Consider the following 16,929-nt stretch of genomic DNA (forward strand, 5'->3'; position numbering starts at 1 on the left):
TCATAGTTAATTTTTGTTGCTTAAGTGCACGTAAAAGGTTATCTTTTCCCTTCTAAACTGCTAATCTCTTGATAACCACTGGCCTTGTCAATGGCACGACAAATACTGTGAAAGAAACTCTTTGTGCCCCTTGTTAATTTGTTTCAAGGACCAAAGGCAGAGAAATTTGGACTCGGGCTCGTCCAAGCCTTATTTATTTTTCTTTTAATTCCTTATATTCTTCCTTTAGGGAAAAGGCACTCAGCCACTGTTTGGAAAACTACACAACAGGGTCATTCCCAATGCCTACCTCCCTCATGCCCAATAAATTCTGCAGAGTCTTACAAATCTCATAAAAAGACGGCCCACGTGCAGGCGCCCAGGAGAGCCGGGCGGAGATACAAACTTCCAGAGGAACAGCGTTCACACAACGCAGACACATGCACCCACACTCACGTGACTCAGCGCCCAGGCAGAATCACCGCGCGTTTAGGCAGCACACGCCGTACCTGGCCACACAGACACACTTGCGGACACACCGCCTACTCTCGGACCTGTCCCCAGTGCACGAGGCCACGAGCTGCCCGGAGCCCCGGCCCCGGCCCCGGCCCTCCCGGAACTGGCTGGTTCTCGGCTGCGCTCATCACCCCGGGCGCCGGTTGCGTCATCAGGGCGCGACGTTGCAGCAGCGCCGGCGGAGGCTTGAAGTGCGGGCAGCTGCAGAGGTGAAGCCGGCGGAGCCGAGGGTGCGAGCGGCCAGGGCGGGAGCGGGCTGCGGGAGGCTGCTCGCGCCGGGAGCGCCGGGACAGGTGCGTGGTCGCCCTCTCACCGGGCCCGGCGCTACTCCAGCAAGCTGCCGGGCGGTCCGCTCCCCCCAGCCCTCTCCCTCGAGCTCCCGGGTTCCCCCTGAGAGATGGGCCCGGCTCGTGCCGGCGTGGGGGGTCGGGCTTTTTCTCTCCCCGGGAGACCGGGCTGCGGCAGGCTTCCCCTGGGCGAGAGGGAAGTCCCTGTGGGCTCAGTCGCCCGCGCACCCGAAGGGCACGTGGAGTCATTGGCTTTGGCGTTGAGGCAGCAAGCGTGCTCTGGGAGCAGCTGGTGCTGGGGACAGTCCGTTGACAGATGACCACTGATTGAACTGAGCACTCACTGTGCGTCAGACACTGTGCCAGGCGTCTTAGGGGTATTATCCAGTCCTCCCAGCAACCCAGGAGGTAAGATTTATCATATCATGCCCATTTTCCAGATGGGGAAACCAAGGCATGGAAGTTAACCAACTCGTCCAAAGTCACACAGATGGTAAGCAGGGGGGATTCGAACTCGGATCTGTTTGGCTTCAGAGCTGGCCCTCCTGCCTCTGTCGCTTTTAAAACCCACAGTTGGCTCCCCTCAGCCCACAGCCTGGCGCCTCCAGGATTCTCTTTTTTTTGGGGGGGGGGTGTACTTTTCAACCTTGGACAAAGATGGGGAGGGAGGGGTGAAGCGTGGACTTCCTATTGGCACAAGCCTGTTTCCCCCTCTCGTCCTGCCCTCATCACAGGGGCCAGAAGAGTCTTCATTTTCCCAGGCAGCAGCCGGCTCCACCGGTTGTAGCTACATTCTGCACCTGAAACTGATAGCTGAGTTTTATTTTATAATACAGAAGAGCTTTCATGCCAGGTGCATTGCTTTACTATTCCCTCCCCTTGCCTATTATGGTAGATTGTTACTCATAAAATTGTTAAGAATGTGTATAGTCATGCTGAGTATAACAGTTACCACTGTAAACCCACATGGGGATTGTAAAGAAATCAGAATCTGCCCTCCAAGGAACACTGTTAACCTGGACATGACCTTTCAAGGTTTTAAAGGACGAATTTAAGGCCAGGTGAGAAATAGTCAAAAGCTAAAATAATTTGAGAATTATGTTAGAAAATTCTTATATTTTAAGTTAATATCTATTTTCTTTAGCAGTTCACTGTTAGTGAACATTTTTTCTTAGGGTAGGGAAAGGCTTATTGCAAAGATATGAAAACTTATAAATCAGATATTTTAGAACAGTGTACTTTTGTCTTAGAGCTTTATACATGTATTAAAAGTGCAAACATCATTTCATTTAAGGCAGCACAAGAAAATTAAGAGCTTAATTCAGTTTAAGTGGGAAACTTGAGAGGTGCCCTCATTACCTTTACCCATTTTACATTGCATAGTGTGTATGACTAAAAATTCCCAGCACATAATTTTTCAAAATTATCTACTTGTGTGCATACATGTAACTTATATTTAATTTAATAAATGCGTATCTTCATACTTCCAGGAACTATTCAATTACACAGATGAAATAATTATTTGTCACATACCTGAAATCAGCTGTTATTTACCCTCGTGAATTCATAGCTGTTTTGCTCATGAAGTCTAAAGATACGAATGTTGTTGTTGTTGTTGTTTTTTAAATCAGGATGGCCTGGGTTCATATATACACATCAAAGTCCTTTTTTACGCATTGACTAAACATGGGGAAGTCCTCCATAGTTCATTTGACATCCTCTCATGGGGCAAAATAATATAGAAATCAGAATTTTGAGTTCTAGTATTTGCTCTCTGGATCCCTCATTAACTTATATGGTATACATTTTTTATAGCGCATGATTTGGGAGTTACGCTTTGTGACATGGATGAATCTGCACTGACCCTTGGCACAATAGATGTTTCTTATTTGCCAAATTCATCTGAATACAGTATTGGTCGATGTAAGCATGCAAGCGAGGAATGGGTAAGTTTAAGATACAGGTTAAAAGCGTTCAGCCTAAAGATGTTCATTTCAGTGTGTATGAAGGTGGAAACATTGGAAGCAACATAAGTTCAAATAGAGGTTAATAGCTACAGAAACTACCTTCAGCTGTTAGAAGATTTGTTTATGAAATCTATTTAAAAATTCTTATGGTATTATATTATTGGGAAGAGAAAATTGGGTAGGAAATTTAAGTACAGTGATTATGTTAAAAAGCAAAACAGTTTTGCATAGGAAGAAAAACCTATTAGTTGTTTTGGGCGGTGTAATTGTAAAGAGATTTTTTTTTTCTTTTCGTATCTGTTTACCATAATTATATTTCACAAGTGTGAATTTTGTAATGGAAATAAACTTTATTTCAAAAATTGAAAATAGGAGATTTTAGTATGAATCTCAATCCAAAGGGCATGCTTTTTTTTTTTTTTTTTTGTATTGTTTTCCCTATGTCAATATAACATGGCATGTTTTAAATGTTTCTTGAACACTATCTGCTTTAGATAAAAAATGATGTTGGAGTTTTGGGTGGTTTTTTTGGTTTATTTTTGAGAATGTGATATCAGTGGGATTTGAGCAACTGATGAACTCAAAGTTAAGAGAAAATTATTTAAAACAGAAGAGCAGAGTTTGACCCTAATTGGATAGTATGGCTATAATTTCAATTCTAGACTTTAAACTCTCTTGTTAGGATAAAGGAATATTATATAAATTTACCTTGTTTTTCATTTAAAGTAAAATATTTTAAGCTATATTGTAACAACTTGTTTACTCTCTAGGTAAGGCCTTTGTAGTTCTTTTGTGGGAGTGTGTGATTTAAGAGGGAGTGAGGTGAATTGTTAGCATAGGGCTACAGGAGTCTGACTTTATTCCTTCTGCTACTGTCAGAAGGCTATCTGACCTTTTATGACTTAGTTTTTAAACCTTTTTAAACCTTTGAATGCTGCGTTGAGTGTCGCCAGCTATTGCTATTCTTAGGTGCTCAATTTTTGCTTATGTTCCAAATGTTGGTCATAGAGGGAGCACCTTGGATGAAAAATCACTCTGAGAAACACATGCCACCAAAAAGAAAATATGTCAGAAGTTTCTCTTCTATCTGAAATAGCTTAGAGATCAAGTGGACAAGTATAACTTTCTTGTCATTCACACACTATTTTTCCTTAATATTTATTAGGGAGAGTGTGTTTTCAGACCGACTGTCTTCAGATCTGCAACCTTGAAGTGGAAAGAAAGCCTAATGAGCCGGAAAAGGCCCTTTGTAGGAAGATGTTGTTATTCCTGTACTCCCCAGAGCTGGGTAAGAATGCTACCTTTATTACCTTTGTTGACCTTTAATAAACAGAGTGAAATATGTGACATAGATTTCCAACTTTGTGTGAATTTTATTATTGTGTAGTCTTAATGGACGTAATGCATTTTTAGAACTTAGACCCATCTTTATAAACCAAATATTCCAAGTAAAGATGTTGTCTCAGTTTTTCTTTCCATTCATTTATTCAGTGAATATTGGTCTAATAGTTGATGCCAGGCTATATTTTGTTCTGTGTTTTCATTTTAATATGACTTTAGAGGGAGAGTAGATCTTACTTGAAGATAACCCTTCCAAAGAGTTGGTGGGAACCTTCATGTAACTTCAAGATGTTGAAATTTAGCACTGAAAGTTAAAATCCTAGCAAGATGAACGAGAGAGAGAGAGAGAGAGAGAGAGAGAGAGAGCGCGCGCGCGAGAGAGTGCGCACACACGAGCGTGAGCAGGACAGAATAAGAAATTAAAGCTGTTGCTTTGCCCTTTTGCTCAGTGTCTGTTCCTGCGGTGGAGGGGGGGGAGGGGGTTTCGGTTGACTCTGTGATAGTGAAGGATGGTCACTAGAATGTTACGATGAAGATTTAAGAAAGAGTGTGCATGGGCTCGTTGTTCGTATTTGATGAAAAAACACAAGCCATGCAAAATCTTCCACATTAGAGTAGTGTTTGAGAAGAGTCGATTGGATGAGAAGTATGCTTCTGAGGGCATTTTGCCAGAGGGATGAGTTAGCACAGGAATGTAGACTCTAATGTGGCTGTGTTCTAAGGCAGTAGATTTACCTTTTAAAACGTATACCTGCATGGTAAGCTCTGTCTGGGATGGGCCAGTTATCAGGACATTTAAGTGCCATTTATTAACCCTGCAGTTTATAGAAGTTGCTTATAACCTGTGTGAATAGCTAACGGTGCTGTGAGAATTTTCCACTCAGGGTTGGCTTGGCAGAAAGTCTTGTATAAGGAATTTACTAATCTGAGAGAGATTTGTGTGATACCCAAGCAGTTTATGTTAAATATTCAGGTCTGCTCAAGAATATCTTGATAGAAATATTGTTCCTCTTAAATCACAAGTGCCTTGTTGCAAGAATATGGTGGAGGTGAAGGATCATGAACATTTCTAGTCTAGGAGTAAGGCCAGTTCAGATTAATAGGCCAGTAGAAATAAAGATTTAAATAGATCATGTGGCTTTTCTTTTTAGATCTGGCATCTCATCTAATTCTAATTTTGAATGCTTAAAAGATCAAAACAATACCTTAACTCTAATGTGTTCTTCAGTCAGAAGCAGTGTAAGGAATTATTTGGTGGTGGTGATGGTCTGGGGTGGGGATAGGTGAGTAGTATGACAGATAATTGATTTTTGCCTAAATATAGTACCTGATAGAGCTAAACTTGATCTTATATTCTTCCATGGCATGTTTTTCTAAAATAATTTTTGTTTGACAGTATTTCTGTAGTAATTTTTTGACATTTGCTACTTTTTCTATGAAATCCTATTTTCCTTTTCTCTAAGGAGATATCACTTAAGTATTTTGATGTCTTTTGTTGAGGGTACATTGTGCTTTCTCAGCATTTATTTGTGGAAAGTTTACCTTTTTGCCCACATTGTTAAAGTTATGGCCTTTCTCTTTTTAGCAGAGCTATTTCTGGATTATCTTTCAAGATTACCTGTAAAGAGGGTGACCTTTAGCCATATGTTTTCTCATTAAGTGGACAGTCATTTTAGGGGAATAGAAAGACCACACTCTTTGAAGCAAGATCTGGGATTGAATCCTAAACTTCTGCAAGCCTCAGTTTTCCTATCTATAAAATGGGGATAATAATTCTTATGTGTCAGGATTATTGGGAGATTTAGTAATCTCACAATAACTACATGGTACTTAGCATAGTATTTTTGTATTTTGAAAACACTGAAATCTCCAGTATTCCTGTCAGTGACTTAAGCCATCTCTGGCTTTAACTCTTTTTGGCTGGGGGTGGGGAGTAGGGCAGGAAAGTGAGAGGCAGTATTTCCTTTGCAAGGTGCTGAGGATTAGTTTTGAGTTTGTGACCTTCTTTGAAGGCTAAAAAGTAGTTTTCAGTAAAACATTTTTCTTCATCTCAGATTTTTGAAGCAATGTCTTACTTTATGCTTGAATTATAAAGTCCTCAAGGACTAGTGATGTGAGTCCTTCACCAGCAATCCAGTCGTATATTTATGTCTATGTTTATTTTGTTTTATGTAGGATAAATTTTTCAACCCCAGTATCCCGTCTTTGGGTTTGCGGAATGTTATTTATATCAATGAAACTCACACAAGGTAAAAAGACATTTCTTATACTTCTAATGCATGTCAAGAGAAAAATTCCACAATAACCAGTTAACACACTTTAAGATGAATCTCTTTATTTTATTTATTTTTTTTAGAGTCAATAAGATATTAACTTCTGACACAAAAGGCTTTATCTAAAAATTGGAACCTGAGAAGACCTATTGCTATTTCCTGCTGTAATTATATAATATTTTCATGAGTGTGTAGATATCACTTCTGGCTTTCTTTAACTTATTCAGATATTGATGTTGCAGCTGAAATGTGCCAAAATGTGACAGAGATTTGTGTGAGGAGAGGTGTAGGTTTGAATGTCTTATGATCTATTATTATTTTATACCTCAAAGAAAGTGTAACTTTTTGAAATCTGCCTAATCTACAGAGTTTTGGAAGATATTTTTCTCTGTTGAGCAAATGTTCTTTGATTTATTATTAGCTTAAGACTTTTCTTAGAATTCTTACTTCCAAATTCCAGGCATATTGGGATGGGCTATTAGGCATCAGAGTGGGAAAAAAGAGGCTTTGTTCTAAGTGCATTTAGGCTACGGGATAAGGAAGGAGGGGGAATGTCTGCGAGACAAGAGAGAAACGGCAGCTAAATATGCTACCAGTCCTTATAATTCTAAGAGTAAATGCCTGGAGTAGGTAAGTAGTAGGCTCAGGTGATGAGAAATACATGAAATTCCATTAAAAAACTGATCCAAGAAGTTAAATACTTAAATTTTAAGTCTTTCTGATTTTACTACTAATATTTTGATGATAATATTATAAGTGAGCATGATAATACTTGGGTATATATTAAGTTTTTTTTAAAAAATAGAACTAAAGTCAAGGGATGTGTTTTTTCCAATTTCCATGCTACCCTTTCTTCTCTCTCTCTCTTGCTCTCAAGTTTAAAGGAAAGAGGAGAAATTTTGTTTTCCTTTGGTTGACATGGTTAAGATCCTAAGCAAAAGGATCCCATTGAGTCTTTTCTTTACGTAAGTAGATATTTTACATACAAAACCGAGGAGTTCATTTGTGGTCCTCAGTTGGAGGCAGTTAAGAAAAAAAAGCATATGAGATACACATACACACACACACACTTTTTAGCGTATGTTGTATTGACCAGGCAGTGTGGAACTATTCAGTGTAATAAGCTACCTGTGCAAGTGAGTTGGCTATTTAGCTCTTCTGTGTGTTGCATGAAGCATAACCTAAACGTTTTTACACACACACACACACACACACACACACACACACACACACACACACACTGCTTTCAGTCCATTGTGAAGGGATTTCATCAAGAGTTTGGACTTTGTACATTCCAGTAATAATTTTGAAAATGTTCACTGATAGAAGAGTTTAGAATTAAACACTTAACTTATTGGGCTAAGTTTTCAGAGAAATGAGACAAAGGAAAGGAGGAAGAAAAAGAATGTCAGGAAGGAGAGATGAAGGAACATGTGATTCATAAACAGTTCTCCCTCAAATTACTTTTCCTCAGTTGAAGGCTTTTTGGATCTTTCCAGAATTAATTTATAATTGAAATCTTCTACCGTCTATATGCATATCATTATGGAGGAAATGATAATGAGGCATTATATAATCATTACAAATGGTTTCAAATCATCACATAATGAAAGTTTGTAGCATTCTTATTCTAGATCCCTGTCCTTAACCCCCATCCAGATAACACATAGTCACTGTCACGGATGGGAGTATGTCCTTTTCCTTAGGTATGCTGAATGTGTTTTTAAAAAAAGCCAAAAAAAAAAAAAAGCCACCCAAACAGTAGGAACTTCTGGCTTCATAAGCCCAGAGTACAAATATTCAGACCACTGTCTAGTTTCCTTGACTTCTCTCAACTGATCAGCTTTGTCAATTCAATTTGACAGTCAGTGATCACCTTACAAGAATTACTGTAATGACAACAAAAGAATTAGCCCTTCATGGTAGGAAAAGACTCCCAAATTATTTTTTATGGCCCGTAGCTATAGATATAAGCTATATAGCTTATATATAAAGCATTCAACATATTTGGTTTTTCAAATCTTATTAAAGTAAGATGCTTTTATTTTTGTTTTTATATTTGGATTATTAGTTTGCGGAGTAACACTATTCAAGCATTAATACATAAATTCCAAGTTTAAGTTTTAGCTGAGAGTACATGAAGGAAATTAGAAATAAAACTGTCTGCATAGCATCCTGAACTACTTACTAAGGAGAATTTGCTACAGGAGAACCCTAAATCTCTGGAATAGATGAAATGAGGATTTGTTTTTACAGGAGGGGAACCTGTATAGTTTAAGCAGCTTGCTTTAGGTATTCCTAGAGTACTTCTCTGCTAAATCATTTTCACGTTGCAGGCATCGAGGATGGCTGGCAAGACGTCTTTCTTACGTGCTTTTCGTTCAAGAGCGAGATGTCCATAAAGGCATGTTTGCCACCAACGTGACTGAAAACGTACTGAACAGCAGTAGGTAAGGGTGGGACGCTGCTGTAAAGGGGAAATGTAGGGATGGGCGGTGGGCGTGGGGAAGTAATTTCCTTTATCAACCTTTAGTTTCTCTGGGACTCTGTCTCAAGAGGTGTTTGTGTTTCCAAACGTTCAATGTTCAAGCTCCAGAAGGAAGCAAGGAAAGGCAAGAGAACAGATGGTTTTGGTGCCATGTGGGAATAGCAGTCTTGTTTTATGCATTAATAATTGAATGGGCTTCCAATAAATGAAAGGCGAGTTGGAGTTCAGATATGCACATATTTCCAGAGTTCTCTGTTAAGTGTTCTGTAATATGAATGTTTGGGACAATGCATTTCCTATTTTAGAGCCAGAAGAGAAGCGAGTTTGATATTTCTGTCAAGTAATTGTTAAGTACCCGGGCACAAATTCTTGTATTAGAAAGTCATTATTAGAAATTTTAAGAGAGTGAGATAACTGTCCTTGCCCTCAGAGGATCTTGCTTAAAAATGGGAGAGACTGACTTGAACTCAAAAGGATTGGGGAAATCGTTGCGAAGCTCAGCCATTAGACTATGGGAGTTTGGGTGAAGGTTGGTTTCTATTCCACCTCATTGTTGTGGCCCATGTTAGACACCTACCTGGATTTGGGAAGGTGGAGACCAGAGTGGATTGAAAGATGCTTAGAAATGCAAACCCAGTGGTATGGTTGTTAAGGGCTGAACAGTAGTGGCACATAGTAGGTACTTTTATATTTATTGAAAAAATGAGTGAATAGTTGATAATGGAGATATAATAATTACATGAATTACTTGTGAAAACATTCCTGGCTGTATTGAAATAAATGCTATTCATGGAATAGACTTAGGGATGGTGCATAAGTGTCGTGTGGAATTGATCTTTTTGTAGTAACGAATGATGGGGCTCTGTGGAGTTTTGCTCTACACTAGTCTAAAATCAGCAACAGTGGGAGAAAAAAACAATTATTTGAAACTCCCTTGGATGATTATATATTCTGTTTTCTAGGTAAAGCCCCTCAAGTAAGTTTCATTCCATCCAGATATTTTGAGTAATAACTAGGATGTTAGAAGTGATGTAAGGAGGTTTAAACCTCATTCATTCTTCCCTAAGTCATGCGGAAGATTTACAAGACTGGGTTAAATCTTCCCTTTTAGCTTACTGCTTACTGGTCTGTGCTGTTTAAATCTAGAGCTGTGCCTTTTTAAAATTACTAGTTTGATTTGGAAAATACTTGTAAATATTTATGTCCACCTTTGATCCCTCCTAGAGAGTTTTACAAATAGTTCCACTAATAAGCCACAATGTGAATAATAAGTTTGGTCTCCGAAAGAAAAATCACACATTACTTTGGCAGTGGGCTTGGGATACCTCTGAATTATATGCCTAAAGGGATAATCTTCCTTTTCTTCCTTTCTGCCAGAGTGTAACTTTGTGTCCCTCACAGCATAACAGGAACATTCAAATTCACATAGTTGCTACCCAGTGAATTTGAATTAAATTTTCAAATCTGCCTTCCAGTTTCCTCAGGAATTCACTGATTTAGGAATATAATATCCTTAATGTTTAATAGACAGCCAAGGAAAGCACTTCTAACTTGAGCTTATTTCTTGTGTTATCACATAAAAGAGAAAATATATTTTGTTTTGTGATTTATATTTGTAGTTTAGAAAATAATACAGAATGTAGCATAGAGCCAGTTACATTGTCTGTCTTTCCATTTTGAAATCAGAGTACAGGAGGCAATTGCAGAAGTGGCTGCTGAATTAAACCCTGATGGTTCTGCTCAGCAGCAATCAAAAGCTGTCAATAAAGTGAAAAAGAAAGCCAGAAGGATCCTTCAAGAAATGGTTGCCACTGTCTCACCGGCACTGATCAGGTATAAGAGGCAAAGCAGAAAACTTTCAGCAAGAGTCATCCTGTTTTGAGCAGACAGGACTGAACCGTTGGACTTTCCTAGCACAATGCTCTTGGTCCAAAAGAGGTTTTAGCGTATTCTGATGTTAAAAACCAACTCCTCTTTTTATTCTTATTTAACTGTCATGAGAAGTAGCACTTGGGAGGCTTCAAGGTGCCTTCATCTCTGTCAGCTGTTAGCAGCCATTGTATTACCGCTGACATCTTCTAGACTAGTTGTGAGCTGGGTTTCACACGCCCATGTCTTTTTGTTTCCTTTCAGTTTTATTGAGATATAACTGACATACAGCCCTGTATAAATTGAAGGTGTGCAGCGTAATGAATTGACTTCCATACGTCATGAAATGATGACCACAATGAGTTTACTGATCATCCATCATCTCATATAGATACAAAGTCAAAGATAGAGAATGAAATTTTTTTTCCTTGTGGTGAGAACTCTTAGGATTTACTCTTAACAATTTTCATATATAACATACAGCAGTGTTCATTATATTTATCGTGTTGTACGTTACATCCCTAGTACTTATTTATCTTATAACTGGAAGTCTGTATCTTTTGACTACCTTCATCCAATTCCTCCTCCCCCCACCACCCCTGGTAACCACAAATCTGATCTCTTTTTCTGAGTTTGTTTGTTTTGGAAGTATAATTGATCTACAACACTATGTTAGTTCCCGTTATATGACATAGTGATTCAATATTTCTGTACATTTCAAAATGATCACTACTATAAGTTTAGTTATGATCTAACATACAAAGATATTACATAGTTATTAACTGTATTCCCCACACTACATTTCATACTTGTGACTCATTTATTTTACAACTGAAGTTTGTACCTCTTAATCTCCCTCACCTATTTCTTACATCCCCACCTGCCTCTCCTCTAGCAACCACCTGTTTTTTTTCTGTATCTATAACTGTTTTATTATGTTGTTTTGATTTTTAGATTCCACACATAAATGAAATCATACAGTATTTGTCTTTCTCTGTCTGACTTTTTTCACTTAGCATAATGTCCTCTAGGTCCACCCATGTTGTCACAAATGGCAAAATTTCATTCCTTTTTTATAGCTGAGTAATATTCCTTTGTGTGTTTTTGGGTGTATGTGTGTACATACCACATCTTCTTTATCCATTCATCTATTGATGGGCACTTAGGTTGCTTCCATATCTTAGCTATTATAAATAATGCTGCAGTGAACATAGGGGTGCATATATAGCTTCTAATTAGTGTTTTCATTTTCTTCAGATAAATACCCAGGAGTGGAATTGTTGCATTATATGGTAGTTGTATTTTTAATTTTTTGAGGAATCTCCATATTGTTTTCCATAGTGGCTACCCCAATGTACATTCCCACCAACAATGTACAAGGGTTCCCTTTCCTCTACATTCTCCCCAACACTTGTTATTTGTTGTCTTTTTGATAATAGCCATTCTGACAGGGGTGAGGTCATATCTCATTGTGGTTGTTTTTTGAATTTTATTTTGTTTATTTTTTATACAGCAGGTTCTTATAGTTATCCATTTTATACATATTAGTATATACATGTCAATCCCAATCTCCCAATTCATGCCCCCCCCAGCTCCCCCCCCCCCCCACTTTCCCCTCTTGGTGTCCATACGTTTTTTCTCTACATCTGTGTCTCAATTTCTGCCCTGCAGACCAGTTCATCTGTACTGTTTTTCTAGGTTCCACATATATGCGTTAATATATGATATTTGTTTTTCTCTTTCTGACTTACTTCACTCTGTATGACAGTCTCTAGATCCATCCATGTCTCTACAAATGACCCAATTTCGTTCCTTTTTATGACTGAGTAATATTCCATTGTATATATGTACCACATCTTCTTTATCCATTCGTCTGTCGATGGGCATTTAGGTTACTTCCATTTCCTGGCTATTGTAAATAGTGCTGCAGTTAACATTGGGTTGCATGTGTCTTTTTGAATTATGGTTTTCTCTGGGTATATGCCCAGTAGTGGGATTGCTGTGTTACATGGCATACTGTTCTCCATAGTGTTATATGGCATATTGTTCTCCATAGTGGCTGTATCAATTTACATTCTCACCAACAGTGCAAGAGGGTTCCCTTTTCTCCACACCCTCTCCAGCATTTGTTGTTTGTAGATTTTCTAATGATGCCCATTCTAACTGGTGTGAGGTGATACCTCATTGTAGTTTTGATTTGCATTTCTCTAATAATTAGTGATGTTGACCAGCTTTTCATGTGCTTCTTGGCCATCTGTATGCTCTCTTTGGAGAAATGTCTATTTTGGTCTTCTGCCCATTTTTGGATTGGGTTGTTTTTTTTTTTAATATTGAGCTGCATGAGCTGTTTATATATTTTGAAGATTAATCCTTTGTCCGTTGATTCGTTTGCAAATATTTTCTCCCGTTTTGAGGGTTGTCTTTTCATCTTGTTTGTAGTTTCCTTTGCTGTGCAAAAACTTTTAAGTTTCATTAGGTCCCATTTGTTTATTTTTGTTTTTATTTCCATTTCTGTAGGAGGTGGGTCAAAAAGGATCTGGCTGTGATTTATGTCGAAGAGTGTTCTTCCTATGTTTTCCTCTAAGAGTTTTATAGTGTCCAGTCTTACATTTAGGTCTCTAATCTATTTTGAGTTTATTTTTGTGTATGGTGTTAGGGAGTATTCTAATTTCATTCTTTTACACATAGCTGTCCAGTTTTCCCAGCACCACTTATTGAAGAGACTGTCTTTTCTCCATTGTATATCCTATATCCTCCTTTGTCATAGATTAGTTGACCATAGGTGCGTGGGTTTATCTCTGGGCTTTCTGTCCTGTTCCATTGGTCTATATTTCTGTTTTTGTGCCAGTACCATACTATCTTGATTACTGTAGCTTTGTAGTATAGTCTGAAGTCCGGGAGCCTGATTCCTCCAGCTCTGTTTTTTTTCCCTCAAGACTGCTTTGGCTATTCGGGGTCCTTTGTGTCTCCATACAGATCTTAAGATTTTTTGTTCTGGTTCTGTAAAAAATGCCATTGGTAATTTGGTAGGGATTGCACTGAATCTGTAGATTGCTTTGGATACTATAGTCATTTTCACAATATTGATTCTTCCAATCCAAGAACATGGTATATCTCTCCATCTGTTTGTATCATCTTTAATTTCTTTCAGCAGTGTCTTATAGTTTTCTGTATACAGGTCTTTTGTCTCCCTAGGTAGGTTTATTCCTAGGTATTTTATTCTTTTTGTTGCAGTGGTAAATGGGAGTGTTTCCTTAATTTCTCTTCCAGGTTTTTCATCATTAGTGTATAGGAATGCAAGAGATTTCTGTGCATTAATTTTGTATCCTGCAACTTTACCAAATTCATTGATTAGCTCTAGTAGTTTTCTGGTGGCATCTTTAGGATTCTCTATGTATAGTATGTCGTCTGCAAACAGTGACAGTTTTACTTCTTCTTTTCCTATTTGGATTCCTTTTATTTCTTCTTCTTCTTTGATTGCCGTGGCTAGGACTTCCAAAACTATGTTGAATAATAGTGGTGAGAGTGGACATCCTTGTCTTATTCCTGATCTTAGAGGAAATGCTTTCAGCTTTTCACCATTGAGAATGATGTTTGCTGTGGACTTGTCGTATACGGCTTTTATTATGTGGAGGTAGGTTCCCTCTATGCCCACTTTCTGAGAGTTTTTATCATAAATGGGTGTTGAATTTTGTCAAAAGTTTTTTCTGCATCTATTGAGATGATCATATGGTTTTTCTTCTTCAATTTGTTAATATGGTGTATCACATTGATTGATTTGCATATATTGAAGAATCCTTGCATCCCTGGGATAAATCCCACTTAATCATGGTGTATGATCCTTTTAATGTGTTGTTGGATTCTGTTTGCTAGTATTTTGTTGAGGATTTTTGCATCTATATTCATCAGTGATATTGGTCGGTAATTTTCTTTTTTTGTAGTGTCTTTGTCTGGTTTTGGTATCAGGGTGATGGTGGCCTCATAGAATGAGTTTGGGAGTGTTCCTTCCTCTGCAATTTTTTGGAAGAGTTTGAGAAGGATGGGTGTTGGCTCTTCCCTAAATGTTTGATAGAATTCACCCGTGAAGCCATCTGGTCCTGGACTTTTGTTTGTTGGAAGATTTTTAATCACAGTTTCAGTTTCATTACTTGTGATTGGTCTGTTCACATTTTCTATTTCTTCCTGGTTCAGTCTTGGAAGGTTATACCTTTCTAAGAATTTGTCCATTTCTTCCAGGTTGTCCATTTTATTGGCATAGAGTTGCTTGTAGTAGTCTCTTAGGATACTTTGTATTTCTGCGGTGTCTGTTGTAACTTCTCCTTTTTCATTTCTAATTTTATTGATTTGAGTCCTCTCCCTCTGTTTCTTGATGAGTCTGGCTGATGGTTTATCAATTTCATTTATCTTCTCAAAGAACCAGCTTTTAGTTTTATTGATCTTTGCTATTGTTTTCTTTGTTTCTATTTCATTTATTTCTGCTCTGATCTTTATGATTTCTTTCCTTCTGCTAACTTTGGGTTTCATTTGTTCTTCTTTCTCTAGTTCCTTTAGGTGTAAGGTTAGATTGTTTATTTGAGATGTTTGTTGTTTCTTGAGGTAGGATTGTACTGCTATAAACTTGCCTCTTAGAACTGCTTTTGCTGCATCCCATAAGTTTCGGATCATCATGTTTTCATTGTCATTTGTCTCTAGGTATTTTTTTATTTCCTTAGTGATCTCTTGGTTATTTAGTAACATATTGTTTAGCCTCCATGTGTTGGTGTTTTTTACGTTTTTTTCCCTGTAATTGATTTCTAATCTCATAACGTTGTGGTCAGAAAAGATGCTTGATATGATTTCAGTTTTCTTAAGTTTACTGAGGCTTGATTTGTGACCCAAGATGTGATCTAAACTGGAAGATGTTCCATGTGCACTTGAGAAGAAAGTGTAATCTGCTGTTTTTGAATGGAATGTCCTATAAATATCAATTAAATCTACTTGGTCTATTGTGGCATTTAAAGCTTGTGTTTCCTTCTTAATTTTCTGTTTGGATGATCTGTCCATTGGTGTAAGTGAGGTATTAAAGTCCCTCACTGTTATTGTGTTACTGTCGATTTCCTCTTTTACAGCTATTAGCAGTTGCCTTATGTATTGAGGTGCTCCTATGTTGGGTGCATATATATTTATAATTGTTATATCTTCTTCTTGGATTGATCCCTTGATCATTATGTAGTGTCCTTCCTTTGTCTCTTGTAACATTCTTTATTTTAAAGTCTATTTTATCTGATATGAGTATTGCTACTCCAGCTTTCTTTTGATTTCCATTTGCATGGAATATCTTTTTCCATCCCCTCACTTTCAGTCTGTATGTGTCCCTAGGTCTGAAGTGGGTCTCTTGTAGACAGCATATATATGGGTCTTGTTTTTCTATCCATTCAGTGAGCCTGTGTCTTTTGGTTGAAGCATTTAATCCATTTATGTTTAAGGTAATCATCTATATGTATGTTCCTATTATCATTTTCTTAATTGTTTTGAGTTTGTTTTTGTAGGTCCTTTTCTTCTCTTGTGTTTCCCACTCAGAGAAGTTCCTTTAGCATTTGTTGTAGAGATGGTTTGGTGGTGCTGAATTCTCTTAGCTTTTGCTTGTCTGTAAAGCTTTTGATTTCTCCATCGAATCTGAATGAGATCCTTGCTGGGTAGATCTTGGTTGTAGGTTCTTCCCTGTCATCACTTTAAATATGTCATGCCACTCCCTTCCGGCTTGTAGAGTTTCTGCTGAGAAATTAGCTGTTAACCTTTTGGGAGTTGCCTTGTACGTTATTTGTCATTTTTCCCTTGCTGCTTTCAATAATTTTTCTTTGTCTTTAATTTTTGCCAATTTGATTACTACGTGTCTCAGCGTGTTTCTCCTTGGGTTTATCCTGTATGGGACTCTCTGTGCTTCCTGGACTTGGGTGGCTATTTCCTTTCCCTTGTTAGGGAAGTTTTTGACTATAATCTCTTCAAATATTTTCTCTGGTCCTTTCTCTCTCTCTTCTCTTTCTGGGACCCCTATAATGCAAATGTTGTTGCATTTAATGTTGTCTCAGAGGTCTCTTAGGCTCTCTTCATTTCTTTTCATTCTTTTTTCTTTATTCTGTTCTGCAGCAGTGAATTCCACCATTCTGTCTTCCAGGTCACTTATCTGTTCTTCTGCCTCAGTTATTCTGCTATTGATTTCTTCTAGTGTA

The 16,929-nt window shown here is 38.0% G+C and overlaps 1 protein-coding gene across 6 annotated transcripts in view; it reads left to right on the forward strand.

Moving 5' to 3' along the window:
* The first annotated feature begins 477 nt into the window (after positions 1 to 477).
* The window catches only part of GPAM (glycerol-3-phosphate acyltransferase, mitochondrial), a 41,839-nt gene continuing 25,387 nt past the window's right edge, over positions 478 to 16,929 (forward strand). Inside the window, exons 1-7 of one of the 6 annotated variants that reach the window (XM_059899762.1) lie at positions 478 to 788; positions 1,223 to 1,275; positions 2,598 to 2,728; positions 3,915 to 4,037; positions 6,266 to 6,339; positions 8,700 to 8,813; positions 10,538 to 10,684. In XM_059899762.1, coding sequence (XP_059755745.1) covers positions 1,239 to 1,275; positions 2,598 to 2,728; positions 3,915 to 4,037; positions 6,266 to 6,339; positions 8,700 to 8,813; positions 10,538 to 10,684 — 626 coding nt within the window. In that variant the 5' untranslated portion in view covers positions 478 to 788; positions 1,223 to 1,238. The other 5 variants (XM_059899764.1, XM_059899763.1, XM_059899765.1 and 2 more) reach the window with 5 other exon arrangements.

Source organism: Balaenoptera ricei, chromosome 16, assembly GCF_028023285.1.
Source record: "Balaenoptera ricei isolate mBalRic1 chromosome 16, mBalRic1.hap2, whole genome shotgun sequence".
NCBI lineage: Eukaryota > Metazoa > Chordata > Mammalia > Artiodactyla > Balaenopteridae > Balaenoptera > Balaenoptera ricei.